Source organism: Anopheles coustani, chromosome 2 (assembly GCF_943734705.1).
Source record: "Anopheles coustani chromosome 2, idAnoCousDA_361_x.2, whole genome shotgun sequence".
Lineage (NCBI taxonomy): Eukaryota > Metazoa > Arthropoda > Insecta > Diptera > Culicidae > Anopheles > Anopheles coustani.
The window spans coordinates 56,515,496-56,534,188 of NC_071289.1; the positions used below are offsets into that span (position 1 = coordinate 56,515,496).

Below are 18,693 nucleotides of genomic sequence, written 5' to 3' on the forward strand. Positions count from 1 at the left end.
ATTGTCAGACAATTCAAGAACATTCTCTTGATCTCAATCTTTCATTTTGGAAACGTTGCTGATAGTCCACTTTCACGCCATTGCTTTGTTTCCAATCCTATACACTGTACACCAAATTTCAATTTAGATTAAATCACACATTTTTAATTCAATAGCAATGTTTTCATTGCCAAAAACCTGATTTGTAAAGCTTTATTTCATGAAAAACTATCAATAAATTTTCAAGAGAATAATTTTCCACGAATATTGTTATGGTTTGTTGGTTTACATAAAATGATTAAAACTTTATTACTAATTGCGTACAAAAATTACATGTTAAAATTATGACGCGCGTGTGTATGTATCCGGTGTATTGCGGCCAGCGCTGCCGTACGTCCGTACCGGTGCGCGGTTGGGAAGCGAGCTAGCTCGGGGCCGATCTTCTCGAGCGCTCCACGGCAAGGACTCTCCACATCGAAAACCCAGTCAACAAGGACAGGGTTGAGCGGAAGCGTTACGCGCGCGCCCAAGGTGCCTACACAACAAATATCATTTTCTATGAACCAAATTTGATAATTTTTAGCCATTATCCTCTAACTATATGAAGAATGTTCTTCTTCTTTAATACACACTAAATCTTCACAATGTTCACCTAGTTCAGTGCAATCTCATATTTTTCCCCATAAAACACGTTACCTTTTCTGCATCAACACAATTCCACAAGTTGGATCATTCTCGCATTTTCATACAGTAGTCTTTTATTAGTTAACTCAACATAACGTTGAAAATTTTGAACAAGTTGGAACTTCAGGCGATTCTTCTACTAGCCTTTTTTGCAGTTTTTTTTTCAAAATCTTCTTCTTCTTGGCGTAACGACCTCTTGGTCATGCCTGCCCGTTAAGGGCTTACGAGACTTTTACCCTATATGTACGTGGATAGTCAGTCCTCTCGTACATGGAAGGGCCCGGTCTCGGTTGGGATTCGAACCCACGCCGTCGAGGTGGTGAGCCCCGGCGTTCATGGGACGATTTTCTAACCGGCGCTACCGCTCGGCTGTCGCGGACCCCCCCTGTTTTTTATATCGCTTTTCATAAAAAACTCTCCATTTCAATTTGTGAATGTTTTTGTAAGAATGGAACCGCAGCGAATGTTACGTGGTTGGGCAAAAGTTTAATGGTGTTTCCTATACTTTCAATCGCTGGTATCTAAAAGTGGAGGTTTTCGCTTATTTCACGCTTCGTAAAAGCAAATGAATGCTTCCATTCTAGTAATAAACCAGTTTAATGCTGTTTTTGATTGCCTTTGAAAATAAGATTCAAATGTGCCTTATTTAGATAAGAAAATAAAAATGCTTCCTGATTGGAACTTATTTAGTATTGCCGGCGATAGGCATATGCAAGTGTAATGGAAACTGCTGTACAGTTGTATTTGGCACGATGCATTGAAAACTGAATGCTACTTACGTTTCCTGATTACCCCACACGCTTTTTGAAGTTCATGATTGTGTAAACGGACAACTGAACTGACATCGCCTTATCAAAGCCGCTATACGCTACGAAGGGCCATCGTGAGCAAATATGCATATATAGGACATGGTAGTATTCCGATCAGAGCGACCATGGCTTCCGCCTGTAGCGGATTGTATTGGCCCGTTTTGGCAACTCTGCTTTTCGTCGCGTTTCTTTTGTTACTTTGGTTCGTTTGGGATGTGATCGATAAGCAAAGCCCCCAATATCGGGCCGTGCGACAATTTCCCGGCCCTCCGGTGTTGCCCTTGGTTGGCACGGCCTATCACACACGTGGTTTAGATCCGGCTAAAACCTTCGATGCCTTCCGCCGTTATACTCAGCTATACGGAGGATCGTACCGGTTTTGGCTTAACACCCATATATTTGTGTTGAACATCACGCGGTGCCGGGAGGCGGAACCGTTTCTCAGTGGAGTGCAAAACACGGAAAAAAGTCAGCTATATCGCTTTCTGCATCCGTTCATTGGTGTTGGTTTGTTGAACAGTAGCGATGAAAAGTGGCTGCAGCGAAGGCGCATCCTCACGCCGGCTTTCCACTTTAACATCCTTAACGGTTTTCATCGAACGTTCTGTGAAGAGAGTGAGCAATTGGCGGCACAAATCGACAAGGCACAGCAAACGGATGGAGCGGGAAGCTGCATCGAGCTGCAGTCTATGATGTCCCAGTATACGCTGAATACTATTTGTGGTACGTAAGGCAAGTCGGCAGGTGAGTTGATGGTTGAGCTATTTGACAAACTCATATGGTATTCGGCAGAAACTTCGATGGGTGTTAAGCTCGACTCGATGGATGGCGCGAAGGCGTACCGTGACGGTATCTACAAGGTCGGTGAGATGATGCTGATTCGCGCGGTCCGTCCCTGGCTATATCTGGACTGGACGTATAAATGGTTAGGCTACTCCAGCAAACTTCAGACGCTCCTCAAACCTCTGCATCGCTTCACAATCGGCATCATCAATCAACGACGGGAACTGTTTCAACAGGGCAAGCTAGATGATTTGACCCACGATCGGGGCTACGATCAAGGCAACACCGACAGCACCTCGTTCAACGGGAAAAAACGTTACGCCATGCTGGACACTCTGCTGGCGGCGGAAATTGAAGGACTCATCGATCGGGAAGGTATCCGCGAGGAGGTCGACACGTTCACCTTCGAAGGCCACGATACGACCGGTGCGGCCCTGGTGTTCGTCTTCTTGACCCTTTCCTGGGAGCATGATGTGCAGGAACGCCTCTACCAGGAACTACGCCAGCTCAAAGACGAAAAGTCACTCGACGATTCCGCTCACTTCTCTCCGGGCGACTTAAACTCGCTGAAATACTTCGACCGAGTCATTAAAGAATGCTTCCGCCTATGGCCACCCGTTCCATTCATCTCGCGTCGTGTTACCGAGGAGGTGGCGCTTCCCGACGGTCGAACCATTCCGCGAGATTGTATCGCTGCCCTGCACATCTTCGATATGCACCGCGATCCGGAACAATTTCCTGACCCGGATCGCTTCGATCCCGACCGCTTTCTGGCGGAAAATGTGGCCAAACGCAATCCGTACGCGTACGTACCGTTCAGCGCGGGGCAGCGTAATTGCATCGGGCAAAAGTACGCCCTGCTCGAGGTGAAAACAGCTGTTGCTTATCTGGTCCTCCGTTATCGGGTGCTGCCGGCAACGAAACGCTCCGAGATTCAGCTCATCGCCGATTTGGTACTGCGCGCGTCTACGCCGTTAAAGGTTCGTTTTGAGCGACGAAGCGATTGACAAAAAAAATGTTACTTACCTACTTACTTACACAAACTTGGCTTCATGTTGTAAATAAAACAAGGAGACCCTTGTGCCGTAAATGGCACAGTTTGCCAAACCGGAAAAATACAGTTCAACCGTTTCATTACAATAACTCATCACAGTCGATCAACATACAGTGTTCCGGCAGATATAGCAAACGTTCTCAAGGAGATCACTCTCTTTCAAAGATTCGATTCTGGTGTAATCTTTCGTTTACAGTTCGGGGTCAATACTTGCGGCTATCGGAGCAAGTTATTTTGCATTTCATTACATTCCCTCCCGAAAGAATCGCCCTCGTATCTCCTGGAACGGATGGAGGGTTCAAAGTCTTTGAATTGTTTTTCGGCACCGTTTAGTGTCTTCGCAAATCCCCTTGAAGATGGACCTAATTTTAGTAGTGCTCCTGCTGGTTGTGCTTCTGCTGCTCGCACTGGAAGTACGGGTACAACTGTCCATCGCGTATCGTGCCGGAAAGAAGTATCCCGGACCAAGGGCGTATCCGCTCTTAGGCAATGCGCACAACCTGCTGTTCAACAACCAGCAGCAAACCTTCCAACTACCACGCACCTGGGCGAAGCGGTACGGCGACACGTACCGAATTCTGGTGCGCGGATTGCTCAACCTGAACGCCATCCGTGCGAACGATGTCGAACCGTTACTGTCCAGTCCGAAGCTGATCGAAAAGGGCCTGATCTACACGCTGTTGCACAACTTCCTTGGAATAGGGCTGCTGAATAGCACGGGACCGAAGTGGCAACATCGACGTCGAATCCTAACGCCGGCTTTCCATTTCAACATTCTGCCCAGCTTTTTGCTAACCTTCCAGGAAGAGTCCCGCGGATTGATTGCGCAATTGGGACAGTTTGCTGATAAAGGAACGTCGGTGGCATTACAACCGGTGGCTACCAAGTTTACGCTTAACACCATCTGTGGTAAGCATCTCTAAGGGAGTGTCGCCGGACGGGGTGCCGGGTCTAGTTGTGGGCAGCTACATATAAAAAAATTAAGAGCTCAAAAAGCTTATACACCAGCAAAAAGGCTTCTAAACAAAACAATTCGATCTTATAGATAATTTCATTGCCATTTTATGACAGATTTTTCATTTTCTATCAGTTTTTTTAAAGATGCCCTACAACCAGATACAACTTTTGCCAAAAAAAAAAAACAATTTTTCCTGAATTTAAAATAATATAGTTCCTACAAAGAAAAGTTGCACCAATGCATAATGTTGAGTACAAAACAAATTTGGATAACCGGATTGATTCCTATATATTTTAATCCACTCACTCTTAGAAACGGCTATGGGTATCAAACTGGACTCGATGACAATGGCCAATGAGTACCGCAGCCGAATAGAGGGTATTGGAACGATGCTGCTGGAACGGCTGATGAACCCGTGGTTGTTTGAGGACTTCAACTACAAGCTGACGGGACTGCAGGCAAAATTCAACAAACTGCTACAGCCCGTCCATGCGTTCACCCGGTCGATAATACAGCAGCGACGCGAGCTGTTTCATCAGAACGTGAGAAATCTGGGCGATTTTTCCGAAGAAAACATGTTAGTGAATTTACCCTTTTTTCATGATGGAGATTGTTTGATGATGATTTTTTAAAACTATAAATCCCACTCAGCTACACCAACATCAAGCAACGATACGCGATGTTGGATACCCTACTGGCCGCGGAAGCGAAAGAACAGATCGACGAAGAAGGCATCCGCGAGGAGGTGGATACGTTTATGTTCGAAGGACACGACACAACGTCAGCCGCGATCATCTTCACGCTGCTTCTGATTGCCCACAGTCCCGATGTGCAGCAACGGCTGTACGATGAGTTGCAACAGGTCGCCGTCTCACGGACCGATCCAGAAGAAGAGTTCACCCAACGAGACTACAACGAGCTGAAGTACATGGACATGGTCCTGAAGGAATCGCTCCGACTGTACCCCCCGGTACCGTTCATATCGCGAAACATCTCCGAAGACACGTACTTCGGTGACCGGCTCGTCCCGAAGGATACCCTCTTCAATGTGCACATTTTTGATCTACACCGAGATCCGGCCGTCTTTCCCGATCCCGAGCGGTTCGATCCGGATCGATTTTTACCGGAGAACGTCGAACGGCGCAGCCCGTACGCGTACGTACCATTCAGTGCGGGTCCGCGTAATTGTATTGGGCAGCGTTTTGCTATACTCGAGCTGAAAACTGTTCTCGCTGCTATACTAAACAATTTTCGTGTGCTGCCTGTTACGACACGTGAGGAAATTATTTTCGTGGCAGATCTGATACTGCGCACCAAGGATCCAATTATGGTTAAGTTTGAGCATCGTCGTGGAGATAATTCTAGCTAAGCTAAGGAGACAATTCAGGAATATAAAATGTCTACCGAAGGCTTTAATCGGTTAGAAGGATTTTTCTACACAAGAGATTTATTTTTTATGTTAAACATCGTTCAGACGTATACACACTTATGTGAAGGATAAAAAAATATAAATGTATAAGTCCATTTGGACCCGGTCAGTTCCATCTTCTCGGTGGTTTTCAACGTTCTAGTGATGCGCTTGCATACCTTGACCCATTTGTTGCTGTTGCTGAAGTTGCTGTTGTAGGGCTACATTTTGATTCACGACTCCACCCACCGCTTGTTGTGGCATGGCGACACCGCCCGTTGCCTGTGTTGCTTGCTGACCCCCTATGCCAGGGGCATTTACTGCACCACCACCACCAACAGTTCCCACCCCTGCGACAGCTGATCCGGCACCGGCCATCGTTGCTACCGTGCTTTGTCCTTGTGCTGTGTTTCCGACATTCTGATCAACACCGATTTCATCCACATTAAGGCGCGTAATAAAACGCAGCCGCATCTGTAGCGCAGGTCTTAGTCTACGGATGATGGCTTCCAGCTCCGGCTTCATTGTATCGCCGACAAACATGTACTTGATGTGGTAGAGTAGATCGCAAATAGGATCCATAAAGCGTAACGGTTGCGACGGTTGCGCCTTGTCGACCTGTTCGAGCAGCTCGTACAACATCAACGTAATGTCGGAGACGGCTCGCGCACGTTCGACGCTCAGTCGATTCAGGAACGGTCCCACCACGTGGCAAAGGTAGATTAGTTGATATTCCGTGTGAACCAACGGTTTAAGTTTTTCTTTTAACGAGCTGGAAAAATGGGAGAAAATGACATTTTATTTAGATAAGTAAACCACATTCAATTACAAACGTGCACGCACTCCGTAATGGTTGCCAATTGTCCGATGCCAAAGTGATGGAAAATACTGTGCGCAATCGCTAGGACCGTCACGTAGCTCCGGTCAAGCATCGCCTCTTTCACCACCTTGAAGTTGAACATCTCGAAGGGGCTCTGCCGGAAGGCCCATTCCTTCATAGCATTAGAATTGAGCGCTTCCTGCATACGCTCATAGATGACGCTCCAGTAGGCTTCCGGTAGGGCCGCCATTATCAAGCCTATCGTGTTGACCCAGTTATGGAAAACGGGCGACGGCACCACCGTGTATCCTTTGACCAGCACGTCGATGATACTGTTCGCTACTACATTCGGTCCGACCGGAAGGCCGAGCAACTCCACGCACGTCACGTACAGGGCATGTGCCGGAGGATTTGGAAACTCATTAAACCGCCAATCGGTGCCTGAAAATACATTTTTGCCATCCATTGCTGGTAAAGGAAGGGAGCAAAGAAGTTAAGGAAAACCTAATAGCATGGTGCAGTAATCCCAAATCTGAATCTTAATAAGCGATAAATAATTATTTCCATTTTAAAAAGGATACTGTCTTGCATGCGGCGCACTAGATTGATGTAGTAGCTCAGCTCCGGAACCCAGTTTACGTTGTCGTTTTCCTTCTTCATCATGTACGCTTCGTACGGTTCGGTAAGCGCCCAGTGCTCTGGCCGCACAGATTCCAAAGATCCAACGACAGTGCCAACCTGCGATATGTTTTAAATGAACGAATTATTTTCTTTTCTACACGCATTATGTTTTGCTTGATAAATTATATTGAATTGACCCTTGTTGTTACATGATGTCATAATTTATCGAACCGTTTTTGTTGTTTTGAAAATAAACAAGTGGAATATTTCTGTAAACTGTTAGCTGTTTGAATAAATTATTCTTTTTGTAATATTTTTTTAATCCTACACAAAAACGGAAAATCTAAAACATTAAATTTTATTAAAAAAACAAATCCGTGACTCATACGCCAATAAGTGACATAATATAAAAATCAAAATGCACTATGCTTACCAATCGTTTCTTTAGCTGTGGGCGATCACGCAGCTTTCGCTCGTAGTAGTGCAGTGTGTTGTATAGATAGGTTATAGGTCGATCGTGGAACTTGTACAGCGAGCCGAGATGATCTAAGATTACGTCCAACGTTTTGCTCAACTGCGTCGGAACCTCTAGGTATCGGTGCACGATAATGTCCAGCACCGGAAGGAACCGCAAACACACGTTACCAAAATACACCGGCAGCGACGGATGCGAAACGGACTCATCCGGAGCGAACTTTTCCGGGAACTTCTGATGGAACGCCAGGTGACGCTCGTGCCAGTTGTTCTGCTTCCAGTGCTCCGGTGAGTTGATGCTGATGAACTCCTGCACACGATTTCTAAATTCGGTCGTCTTCAGCAACAGTAGCTGGATGATGTAGAAGCTGACCTGCGCCTCGTTACCGTCCAGCGTGCGCAGGATCAAACACAGCACCAACCGGTCGATGGTAACGATGTTGTACTTCCAGATCATGTCGTTGATCGTGTCGACGCACTTGTTGACGTGTGCACCACCGCCAGAGTTGGCCACCTCGAACAGCAGATAGTCACACAGCTTGCGAAGGTGGGTTGACAGGGCACGGGCTCCGATGCGTTCAAGAATCCTTTAAGCATTGAAAATGGTAAGTATGTTTTAGGTAATGGTAGGGTTTTTAAAGTGTCTCTAATGCGACTCCCCTCTATGAACATGCTACGATTTACAAATATTGATACCATACTTAATAGTACGTAAATATAAAGGTAAAGGATAGTAAATCTAAAGGCTTTCAAATATTTTTTACAAAAACTAGAGTTCAGCTTTTGGGTAGGGTTTTGTTTTGTCAAGAGTGTCACCGTCACGACGACTTACTTGTACGCAACTGGGCTTATCGCATCCGTTTCGATGATCATCTTAAATACAAGACACAAGAACAGCGGCGGATTGACCGCCATTCCGAAGTGTGCGATTATGTCGTTCTCGTTCGTCATCGACGCCCAGTTACGGAACTCTTCGTCCACCGTTTTCTTCAGCAGCTGTTTGTTCTCCTTCGGGATGTTGTGCTGCATAAAGAATTCGTTCAGTACCGGTGGAAAACAGAAGAGCGTGTGCTGCGGCCATGCGTGCGGTGTATTGAGCATTATATTCTGCAGCAGGTCCTTGCACCATGCGCTCGACTGCGGATCGTTGCCGGTGCCAGTGATGTGCATGGACCGGGCAAGCGTTAGAACGAGTGCCCGATTGAGTTCTTCACTTTCTGCCGACACGATGTTACCGGGTGGTTTCGGTTCGCTGACGTAGCGAGACAGCTGCGCCTGCACTTCGACTGAACCGAGGCCGATGATCAAACGAAGGGCAGTTGATTCGACACTGGAAAAGGAAAGGAAATTTATTCTTGGCGATTGTTTTCCTTGTAAACAGGATAAGTTATGATTACGTTTCCCTCTTACCAAGAGTGTAGCTGCATCTGGTTTGTATGAGGAACCGATGCTAGAGAGTGTAGATGCGTCAACAGTTGCACACGGTAGTGTGAATGGATATGATGCATTCGGTAGGAGAACATCTCTAGCAACGTGTACAATATCCCCCATGCGTGCGACTTGAATACCTGCGGTAAAAGTTGACCCAGGAATCCCTTGATGCCCAGTGACTCAATCTCAGTGTACACGAGCAACCGTGAGTACGTTTCAACCAGTGCCGGAGCCATATTGTTTCCATTCGGGATGGCACTTTTATTCTGTGCCTGTTTTATCATATGCATCACGATGCTATGAATGAGCGACATCTTACTGTGAATAGTCAGGCTGTCTAGGACGCGCATCGAAAGAGGAGCGGTTGGTAGGGGCTGCACACCACCGGATACCATGGCCTGGGGGTTTTTACTGTTACCCAGAATGGTATCGATCAGTGCCTGCATCGGCCGCGAGAAATAATCCGTCTGCGTCGAGTAGGCGTTGCATAGCAACGCAAACCGATACTCGGAACCCATGAAGAGGGTCGGGTTGTTACTAGGCATTGCAAGATGCTGAAGATATTCAAAGTGCAATCGCAGAGCGATCGGTATCGGGCGGTTGATGTTGTAACTCTCTGTTTGGGCCCGCTTCATCAGATGAATCCAAATGCAGGTTGGAGCCATCTGGTGTGTGCAGTAGGGATTGTTATAATCCGGCACCGGTAGTGGCTCCTTCTCCGGATACAGTATATCGTACAACTTCAGTATGGGCAGGAAGTTGAGAATCGAGTGCTTCTGTATACTGCCCGAGATGTACTGCAGAAACACCCACATGAGATGGTCCCGTCCACGGCGCAGGTTACGTACTGCAAGCTTCTCATGCAGGGTGTTAACAATGTTCTGAAACGTTGCGAATTGAAACAGCACAAAATAGATCAACTGCGAGCTGAGATGGAGCCAGATCCACTGCGTGTGGCTTGCAACATCGTCGTGATCATTCATGCCGGATCCGACCGCATTTGGACCGCCCGGATTTCCTTCCTTCTCTGAATATTCCATCGCGTTCAGCACCAGCCACACTAGCTGCTCCTCGAGTGCAGCACACTTCTGCTTCTGCTGCTTTTGAAAGTTCAGCATCGAGCAAACCATATCGCGCGAGTATGGTTGCTGCAAGACAAATCGCAGCAGACGCGCTTGAGGCTGCAAAAGTTCATCGTCGTATGGAAGATTACCACGCAGCGAAAGTTTCAGCGTATCCGGGTCAAGCTTCCAGGGAATGATCAGATTATCGACGTACGACGAATGTTCCACGATGGGCAACATCGAGGAGTGACCGATGATAGACAGCATCTGAGCGACGGACACAAACTCCTCAATGAAGTTTGCAGTCAAATTTGACACCCGCCAGTGCATGTTCTGATAGTCTGTTTTCTTGATTTCATTTATGATAAAGTAGGCCGGTAGTAGGCACGCGTTTCGGTTGAAGATATGCTCGATCAACTCGACCAGCTCAAGCAGCTGCGGAAGAATGTTGACACTGACGTTTGCCGGAAACGAAAGTGCCTTTTCCTTGCAGCACTTCATGATCTCCCGGACACCCTTGTAATCCACGCCGCCGATCACTTTTCTTATAAGCTGAAACGCTTCGATCCAGAAGCACGGGTTCTTGTACGTCAGCTTGTCCGAGCACATGAGCTGATCGCACAGCAGCTTCGCCGGTATGATGTTCATTGCCACCATCCGGTTCATCACGTGCAGATAGTTGTGCACCCGGTTCTGGTGGTGCACCGACGCCACGTAGCCGAGGTAACTTCGTATCGAAGCTTCCTTCACTTCTGGCGTCATCGCACCGAAAAGCGTCCCAATCTTTTTGAAACCTTCCTCGGTGCGCTTTCGCTGTTCTTCCTCATCGCAGCTGGGCACGATATTCTTATCCTCCTAAAACAATAAAGAAAAAGCGTAGGTACAACCTTCACACAGTCCTCCCCAGAAATCATTCTTTCGCTGGTTCCACTCGAATGCACAGCTCTAATTACCAAAACTTCCTCAAACAGCTTCACTATTCTTAACTCTGCCGACATGTTTTTCACCCTTTTACACCTAAAACATAGTTTTGACTCACAAATTACTATGAAATTCGCGGCGACGCGAAACTTTTTGCTATGTTTACTAAACACCGGGGATTCAACTAGTGATGGCAGAACAAGGTTTCGAAGACTCAATCCGATTTGATCCCATTTGATGGACTCATGATTCGTTTGGAATTTTATTTTATTCAACTGAATTTAGACTCGAATCGAATACACGAGTGTGCCACTAAACATATCCAATAACGATCCAATGAAGGATAAAATAAATTATCACATTTTCAACAAAGAGATATGATAAAAACCATGCTTATGATTCCAATCATTCGGAGATCTGGATCTCAGACCGGATTTGTTTACCAAAGATTCGAATCACTGCAGAAATTTAATTTTTCTACCTCTATTCGAAAGAAAACAATCTTGCACGCAGCCATTTAGGCTGCGATCACTTTTAAATTTGTGCTAGCCAATTTCACCGGGCAGTACAAGTTTTCAAACGGACAGCGCAAAACCGTCTAAATTTTTCTACATTTTATAAATACGATGTTAGAATCCTTTACACATATGCAATTGAAAGATACTTGAAAATCAAAGAAATCTGCAGAACGAGCGACTCAGAACATTTGTCACCTAGCTGCCTAGCACCTTCTGGGAAATTTTTCAAAATAAATTAAATCGGTCAACGCATTTGATACGTTCTCCAAAGTACCGACGAACTGAACATTCGATGGTAGCTATAACATATTGAAAAACTGAAACCTATAGTCACTTATTACTACATTTCATATTTGGAAATTTGCTGATTAAATAGTTTTAAATAGGTTCTAAAATGAATGGCTGCAGACATAAAATGAGCAATCTTGAGTGTTATTGGGGAAAACACGCCATGAGAACATAACGTGCTCATCAAATGTGAATTTTTAAAATTTTCGGAAATGCAATGATTCAAGCATTTTTATCAGGCATCTTATGTTTCAAACTTAGTCATCATGCTTATTGAGAAGTCTCCAAACTATTTGGCAACATTTGTCATACACTCTATAAAATTACTGTAGGATCACCTTGATTTCCTACAGTAATCTACTACATACAGTTGGACGTCGATTATCCGGGGCCGGATTAACCGGGGGGCGGATTATCCGGGTGTCTTGCAACTGACAACTGCACAACCGGGTTGAATTGTTTCCATGAATATCAGGTTGGTTCACAACATTTTTTTAGGAATAGTGTCAAATAAAATTTGTCGGATCGAAATTAGCAATAAAAATTTCCATAAAAAAAAATTCGGTAAAAGAGTAAATGAGGCCCCGGGCTAGATTCTCCTCTTCCTACTGGTTCACATTTAGCGCCTGAAGCTATGCAAAGCGCGACACATGCATTCGTTTCGAATTTTTGAACGCTAACGATTCGCTTAAAAGACCATAACGGTTTAAACTAATCACGCAGTGGAGGTTGAATGCGGGTCAATATACTTTTACATGTTAAGTTACTAATAAGTAAACTATACCACACATGCTGGACAGCATGAAACAATGAGTTTAGCCGAAGAAATGATTTGGAAACGGCGGCGCGCCCGCAGCGAGCGAAGCGAGCGGACTGCGCTAGGTCTACCGAAAAAGAGAGTTTGTTATAGTTTTGAGAAATAAGGGGGGCCCGTGGGCCCCCCTCATACCGCACCCCTAGGTTGATTGCGTAGCCGAAATTAACGGTACACACTACGGTTCAAATACTCGTAGGTTGAATTTAACGAATTAATGTATCACCAATTGCATACATTCAGTTTAAACGTCCACAAGAGGTGTAGCCACGATCGAAAACATGGCGGCCGGGGCCTCATTTACTCTTTTACCAAAAATTCAAACATATTTTATGATTAATCAACTAACTGGAACTGATCAAAAGTGAACTAGCCAAAACTCAAACCAGGTATTATAAACGTATTTTAGTATGTGTTCGATTATCCGTGGAATTCGATTATCCGGGGACCTCCCGGTCCCGACACCCCCGGATAATCGACGTTCACCTGTATTTTAGCTTTTTTTTATGTATGGAGTTCTGTGTACACTAAAAACTCGACCAATACTGAATCGTCGCTTCTGAAACTTTTAACACATATAGTTTTAGCACTGCAGATGTTATTGAAGGTTTGTTTGATCACTATGTTTTGATAAAATCATCTAAATTTTACAATTTAAACTCAATTTTACTAACACAAACAAAAACAGGCATGTAAACAAATGTCAAGGTGTATCCAACATAGTTACACTAAGGTTTATACATTATGGGGAAAATGATGAAATAACAAACATTTTAAATATGTCGCTATTGTAACTATTAAATTCAAACATATCTTTCAAGTGTTAGTTAAAACCACAATTCTTTTCTCAATCCCTTCGTCACCGAGCAACGCCAGGGCGTTAAGCTAGTATTAAATATTATTGGAAATAAGCACGCTCTTATCAACGTTTTCGTAAAAAACTAATAGTCTTACGTCACTAATAGACTAAGAGTCTTTTCTATGATGGTGTAATTTCAGTAGTATTCTTCTTCTTCTTCTTCTTCTTCTTTTTCTTGGCGTTACGACCTTGTTAGTCATGTCTGCCCGTTAAGGGCTTACGAGACTTTTACCCTATATGTACGTGGATAGTCAGTCCTCTCGTACAGGGGAGGGCCCGGCCTCGGTTGGGATTCGAACCCACGCCGCCTAGGTGGTTAGCCTCGGCGCTCATAGGCCGATTTTTCAAACCGGCGCTACCGCTCGTCTGTCGCGGACTCCCCCTTCCGTAGTATAGCTAAAAGAAATAAAGACCACTTGAATTACGAGGGTTGTACGTTTCTGGCCTTCGTATTATTTCAGATTTATAAAAGAAAATTTATGCTAAATATGTATTTCAAACTATTTTCAACAAGTTTTATTAAGGAAGACATACGGCCACTCGAAAATAAAGTCGCAATTTTTTGGGGATACTTAGTCTGACAAACAATAAGTACATTATTTGAACTTGACGTATCGGACATATGGTCTTAGTAGCCGATCTTTAACTCCTTAGAACTCCTTTAACCCTGCAGGTTAGCTTGCAAAGGCCCAGGGGTGCTAGAGTAAACCTCACAGACGTAGGAGAAGAAGAAGAAGAGCTGAGCAAACCTTAGACAATAGTACTATTGGCTAGTTAAGCTCACATAAAATATACCAGATTTATGATATGTTGCGGATTGAGAAAGTTATTTACATTAACAAAACTATAAATAATACTATAATAATACATAAGTTTACGATGGTTAATAAATGTAAAACATAAAACCCAATAAAACATATTTTATACGAACGCAATGTGCAATGTTCCAGCATGCGGCCTCACCTATATAAAGTCCCGCGGGCTGTGGCCGCCTAACCAATTGCGATGCCAATTGTGGGGAAGATGGCCGTACGATTCCGTGCAAATCTCAATGGCGAGTAACGCATGCTCAAGTGGGGAAGAAGCGGCTACTCTTGAAATAAAGGATTAATGATTCTTTAACTGAGAATGAAGGGCGGTAAAGTTTAAAATGATTAAGGACGCATGATTTCTTCATGAAAATATAATATAAATATGGTATACAATTGAACATACGGTCTTCAAAGTACCAAATGCATAAGTAAGAGATATCATGGCAATAGACGCACATTGCTTATATAACAGAAAACATAACCGCGTACATACATATTCTGTACAGAACTCTGGTTTTAAGTGATGGCCGGCATTGTCTGGCAACATTTTAATTGCAATTTTATCTCGACCTCCTCAGAAAAACCGCTTCAAACTGTTTTGAACCAGCCACCATTTAGCGGGCGAGTTTTCGTCAGCCGCATGTACGACATGACGATCGAGACAGAGACGATTTTTGTCTTTCATTTGAGCTTTCTCGCAAAGAGAATACCGTGTGAGGCATACAAGGCGGAATTAGGAGGATCGGAGCCAATCGACGTCATCACCTCGATTGGCGTACCGTGGTCGACAAACTTGTTTGGTTACTATACCAACTAGCAACCGAGTCGGAGACAAAGTTTGGTTTAAGAACAGAGTATTATTTCAAGCTTTTTCCTTATCCTTATCACTGACCGAATGTTCAAACTAAACTTTTTTGATTGTCAAAAGGGTTTTGGTAGCCAAACAATATATTTCTTAATGAAACGTGTGCCAATCTAACAAATAATTTTGGACATTTAATGGACTCCACCTAAAACACCTTGGCAATAGCTGGGTATCTTGCACTTCGAGACTTCGAGTTAGAGTGCGCCACACAGACATCGACCGGGTGTTCGAGAACGTGACGTGAAACGAAGATGGAGATCATGCTGATGATGCAGCACTCCACGTCGTCCCCGAAGGCGAATCAGAAGAAGACGTACCAGACTCGACAATCGACCATTAGATAGAATCTGCTCGCGATCAACGGCGCTATCGGTCGCGGTGTAGTGGAGAGGACTCCGACGCTTAGCAGGACCGGCCGAGCCCAGAAGATCGGGAAAAATGACACTCGAAAAACGCTCTTTCGGCCACCATCGCGTTTAGGGTTTTACATGCTACAGGACGGTCTTCGATTTCGCGGCTTTGAGACATGCCGTTCGGAACAGTGTTTGTGGCAAAGGAGCGCAATGTGAAAAGGGCCTGGAGAAGGCGTGCGGATGCGCACCTCACCGGAGCACGCTCGAGGCGGCACACCGGTCCTTTGCTGGGACACGGATGCGGGGTGAGGGAAGGTGAGCAAGGAACGGCGGGCAAAAAAAGGTGGAACGGTGAAGCCAGATAAAATGGACATAAAAAAGGCAATCGGAGGAATGGAATAAATAACCTGTTTTCTACCTGTCTGTCGTGTGTGATACAGCCGTGATTTTAGAGTGGTGATCCCGAGCTGGTAGACACTTTCCGAAGGTGCTTGGAGCATCCCACAAACACGTGTGTACGTATGTGCACGCACACTATTCATTCGGGGCAGAATGGTTTAGCATAGCCGGGAGTACATAAAGATAAGATTTACGAATTGTTTAATGAATTTAAAGTATGTATTTTAGTACGACTTGTGGTGTTAAGTTAGGTTAATTAATTTGAACATCATTTTAATCAAACACAAAAATAAAAAAATATACTTTAGCCATCATGATCCCGATGAAGAAGATTTTAATAAAGTTTCCAACGTGTCCGAAAAAAGTGTAAAAATAGTGAATCTTTAAATGTAAATTTTGATCGCCGCAACGAACAAAACTTAAGAAAGTTCAGCATAACGATCATGCTTCTTCTGGTTTATCTTTGCTATATCGTTGTCCCTGGGTAGATAGTACAAGTAGAAAGAGAAAGAATTGAATACGTGCAAGAAACAACGGAAAAAATCTTCGGTAGAAAATGATCCAAAGAGGCAAAGCCGAGACGGAATGAAAATGCGTGAATGAGAGAACAATTCTGAGAAATTGGAAGCAACGTAAGAGCTGCATCAAGGCAGCGCAAGATAAAGATTTAAAGGACCGCAAAGAGGGAGAGAGAGAGAGAGCTAGAGAGAGAGCGCGAGAGCTTCTTAATCACCGTCGCACCTGTAGGATGAGGCCAACGAAGAATCACTAGCGTGATCCCCTCCTTCCATTCAAACGGCGAATTCACGAGAAGAAAAGTTGATTCACACGATGTCCCTTCTGTAGGTAGTAGTGCACAATAGGTCCGGTGCCTGCGGTGGCGAACAGTTTGAGAGGTGTCCATACACACCGCAACAGTTGTTTGCGCGAATCGATCGCAGAGTAGTTCAATTGGATAGAACAGGGATATCCTCGCATCACGAAATGAACGCCAATTGAACTGAACCTGGTAATTTGCACAAACTAGTAAGTCTTTTGAAAGGATTGCAGGTAAACGTGGTGGTTAAAAGTTAAATCTCACGAGAAGTTGGTAAGCAATTTCCATCTTTTATGAAAAAAAAAGATGGTCTAATATAATGACTGAAGAATGGCATAGTATAGTAACCTTCTGAAAAACATTTAACGCTACAGTTCATGTCATATGTTATTGAAAAGATCTACATGGAATAAAATCACCGGAGTGCCGATAAATTGAGGTAAACTGAGCAAATTCAGTACAATATATCGTCCTGGTGCTTTAGAGAACACGAAACATAAATCCCGCTCAAAAAGGGCTGCAATTTTAAAACTTTGTCGCTAGTTGCACCGCGAACGCTTCCCGGCGATGGAACACACAACATTTTGGACGGTGACAAAGCTTTTCGAGATAACAAAGCTTCTCGAATATTTCCATTGGATGCAGTTACAGAAAACTAATTCATTTCTAAATGGAATTTATATTATGTGTCATTCGCTGCCACTAATTGACAGAGAAATTAAGAAGCAGCAACAATTCTCTTTACTTCTTTTAAAAACCAGTTTCCCAAGTTTTCAATATTATTTTATAGCAATTCACACATTTCTACTAACTATGATAAGCGTTTTAAATGATCTGAGATTTGCTCCGTTTGACGAAAAACAAACTTAGTATAACTTAAGTTATACCAATTGGTATCTCCATGGGAATGGATAAGATCCAGCTAGGGCTAGCTAATGTTTTAAGACGTTTGACATACACACACACACACTTCTAGCAGCTGTTCAAAACCCAACGACTCGCTACATTCATTCTATCGGGGATGATTGTTTATTTTTTTAAGCGAGCAGCGATTTTTCAGAGCATTCGCTCTCTCTCTCTCTCTCTCTCTCTCTCTCTCTCTCTCTCTCTCTCTCTCTCTCTCTCTCTCTCTCTCTCTCTCTCTCTACTCTCTCTCTTCTCTCTCTCTCTCTCTCTCTCTCTCTCTCTCTCTCTCTCTCTCTCTCTCTCTCTCTCTATCGTCCAAGCTCGTGGGGCTCACCAGCCATTAAAATAAAACGCCACCGATCGAAGCCTTCCGCGGGGTGGCGCTTACCAACACCATCAGCCCAGGCCCAGAAGGGCCTCCACACACTACCCGCTGCGCCCGGCAAAATAATAGAGGGAGGCTTCAACCCGTTCCGCGATTACAGTTTGTTTGGTGGAGCAGCGAAAGATTGTCGTGGCGCGCACACACATCGACCATCAACTTCACACACGCGAACGAAAATGTGTAAGCGTCCACTAGTCGTGGAAAAAATTGGTACTCGGATCAAATCATAATTAGTCAAGTGAAGCCCGCGGTGCGGTTTGGTCGTACGTAGTGACTGCAGTCGCCAGTTTTTTACCGATAGTGCAACCCGAGAAAAATCAGATCTTGCGATCTTCTTTCATTCCCGATTCGGAAGAGTCTGGTTGGCAGGTTTTTTTTTAATTTTATTTTTATTTTATAGAACGTCAATCACATTTTCAAGCAAAAGAATTTCATAGTAGATTTCACTTATGGTTGTCAATTATAACTATATGATGAAAAGAATTACTTTGCAAAATTTCAAGAATAGATGTGTTAAATTTAATGACCAAAAGAAGGCAAGAGAGCGACGGTAAGTTTAAAAACTTATCCGCTCAATCTTAGAAGTGCACTTGGTAGATCATTTTGTGTGTCTTTGTGTTTTTACGATGAACTAAGGTGACAATTCATTCTTACGTGTGAAAAAAGTGTTA

The 18,693-nt window shown here is 44.3% G+C and overlaps 3 protein-coding genes across 3 annotated transcripts; 2 read left to right on the forward strand and 1 right to left on the reverse strand.

Annotated features, from left to right (window-relative positions):
- The first annotated feature begins 1,597 nt into the window (after positions 1-1,597).
- LOC131264680 (probable cytochrome P450 4ac1) lies at positions 1,598-3,262 on the forward strand. Its single transcript, XM_058266951.1, has 2 exons — positions 1,598-2,195; positions 2,265-3,262. The coding sequence occupies exons 1-2, from the start codon at positions 1,598-1,600 to the stop codon at positions 3,260-3,262; spliced, it is 1,596 nt and encodes a 531-aa protein (XP_058122934.1).
- Positions 3,263-3,659: 397 nt separating this feature from the next.
- LOC131264681 (probable cytochrome P450 4ac1) lies at positions 3,660-5,636 on the forward strand. Its single transcript, XM_058266952.1, has 3 exons — positions 3,660-4,218; positions 4,580-4,844; positions 4,919-5,636. The coding sequence occupies exons 1-3, from the start codon at positions 3,666-3,668 to the stop codon at positions 5,634-5,636; spliced, it is 1,536 nt and encodes a 511-aa protein (XP_058122935.1). The 5' UTR covers positions 3,660-3,665.
- A 47-nt stretch (positions 5,637-5,683) lies between these two features.
- LOC131266337 (mediator of RNA polymerase II transcription subunit 23) lies at positions 5,684-11,156 on the reverse strand. Its single transcript, XM_058268811.1, has 7 exons — positions 11,039-11,156; positions 9,001-10,940; positions 8,423-8,920; positions 7,550-8,177; positions 7,077-7,233; positions 6,519-6,963; positions 5,684-6,447 (listed from the first exon to the last, which is right to left on the reverse strand). Exons 1-7 carry the CDS (start codon positions 11,081-11,083, stop codon positions 5,835-5,837), a joined length of 4,326 nt encoding a protein of 1,441 aa, XP_058124794.1. The 5' UTR covers positions 11,084-11,156; the 3' UTR covers positions 5,684-5,834.
- Positions 11,157-18,693: the final 7,537 nt, after the last annotated feature.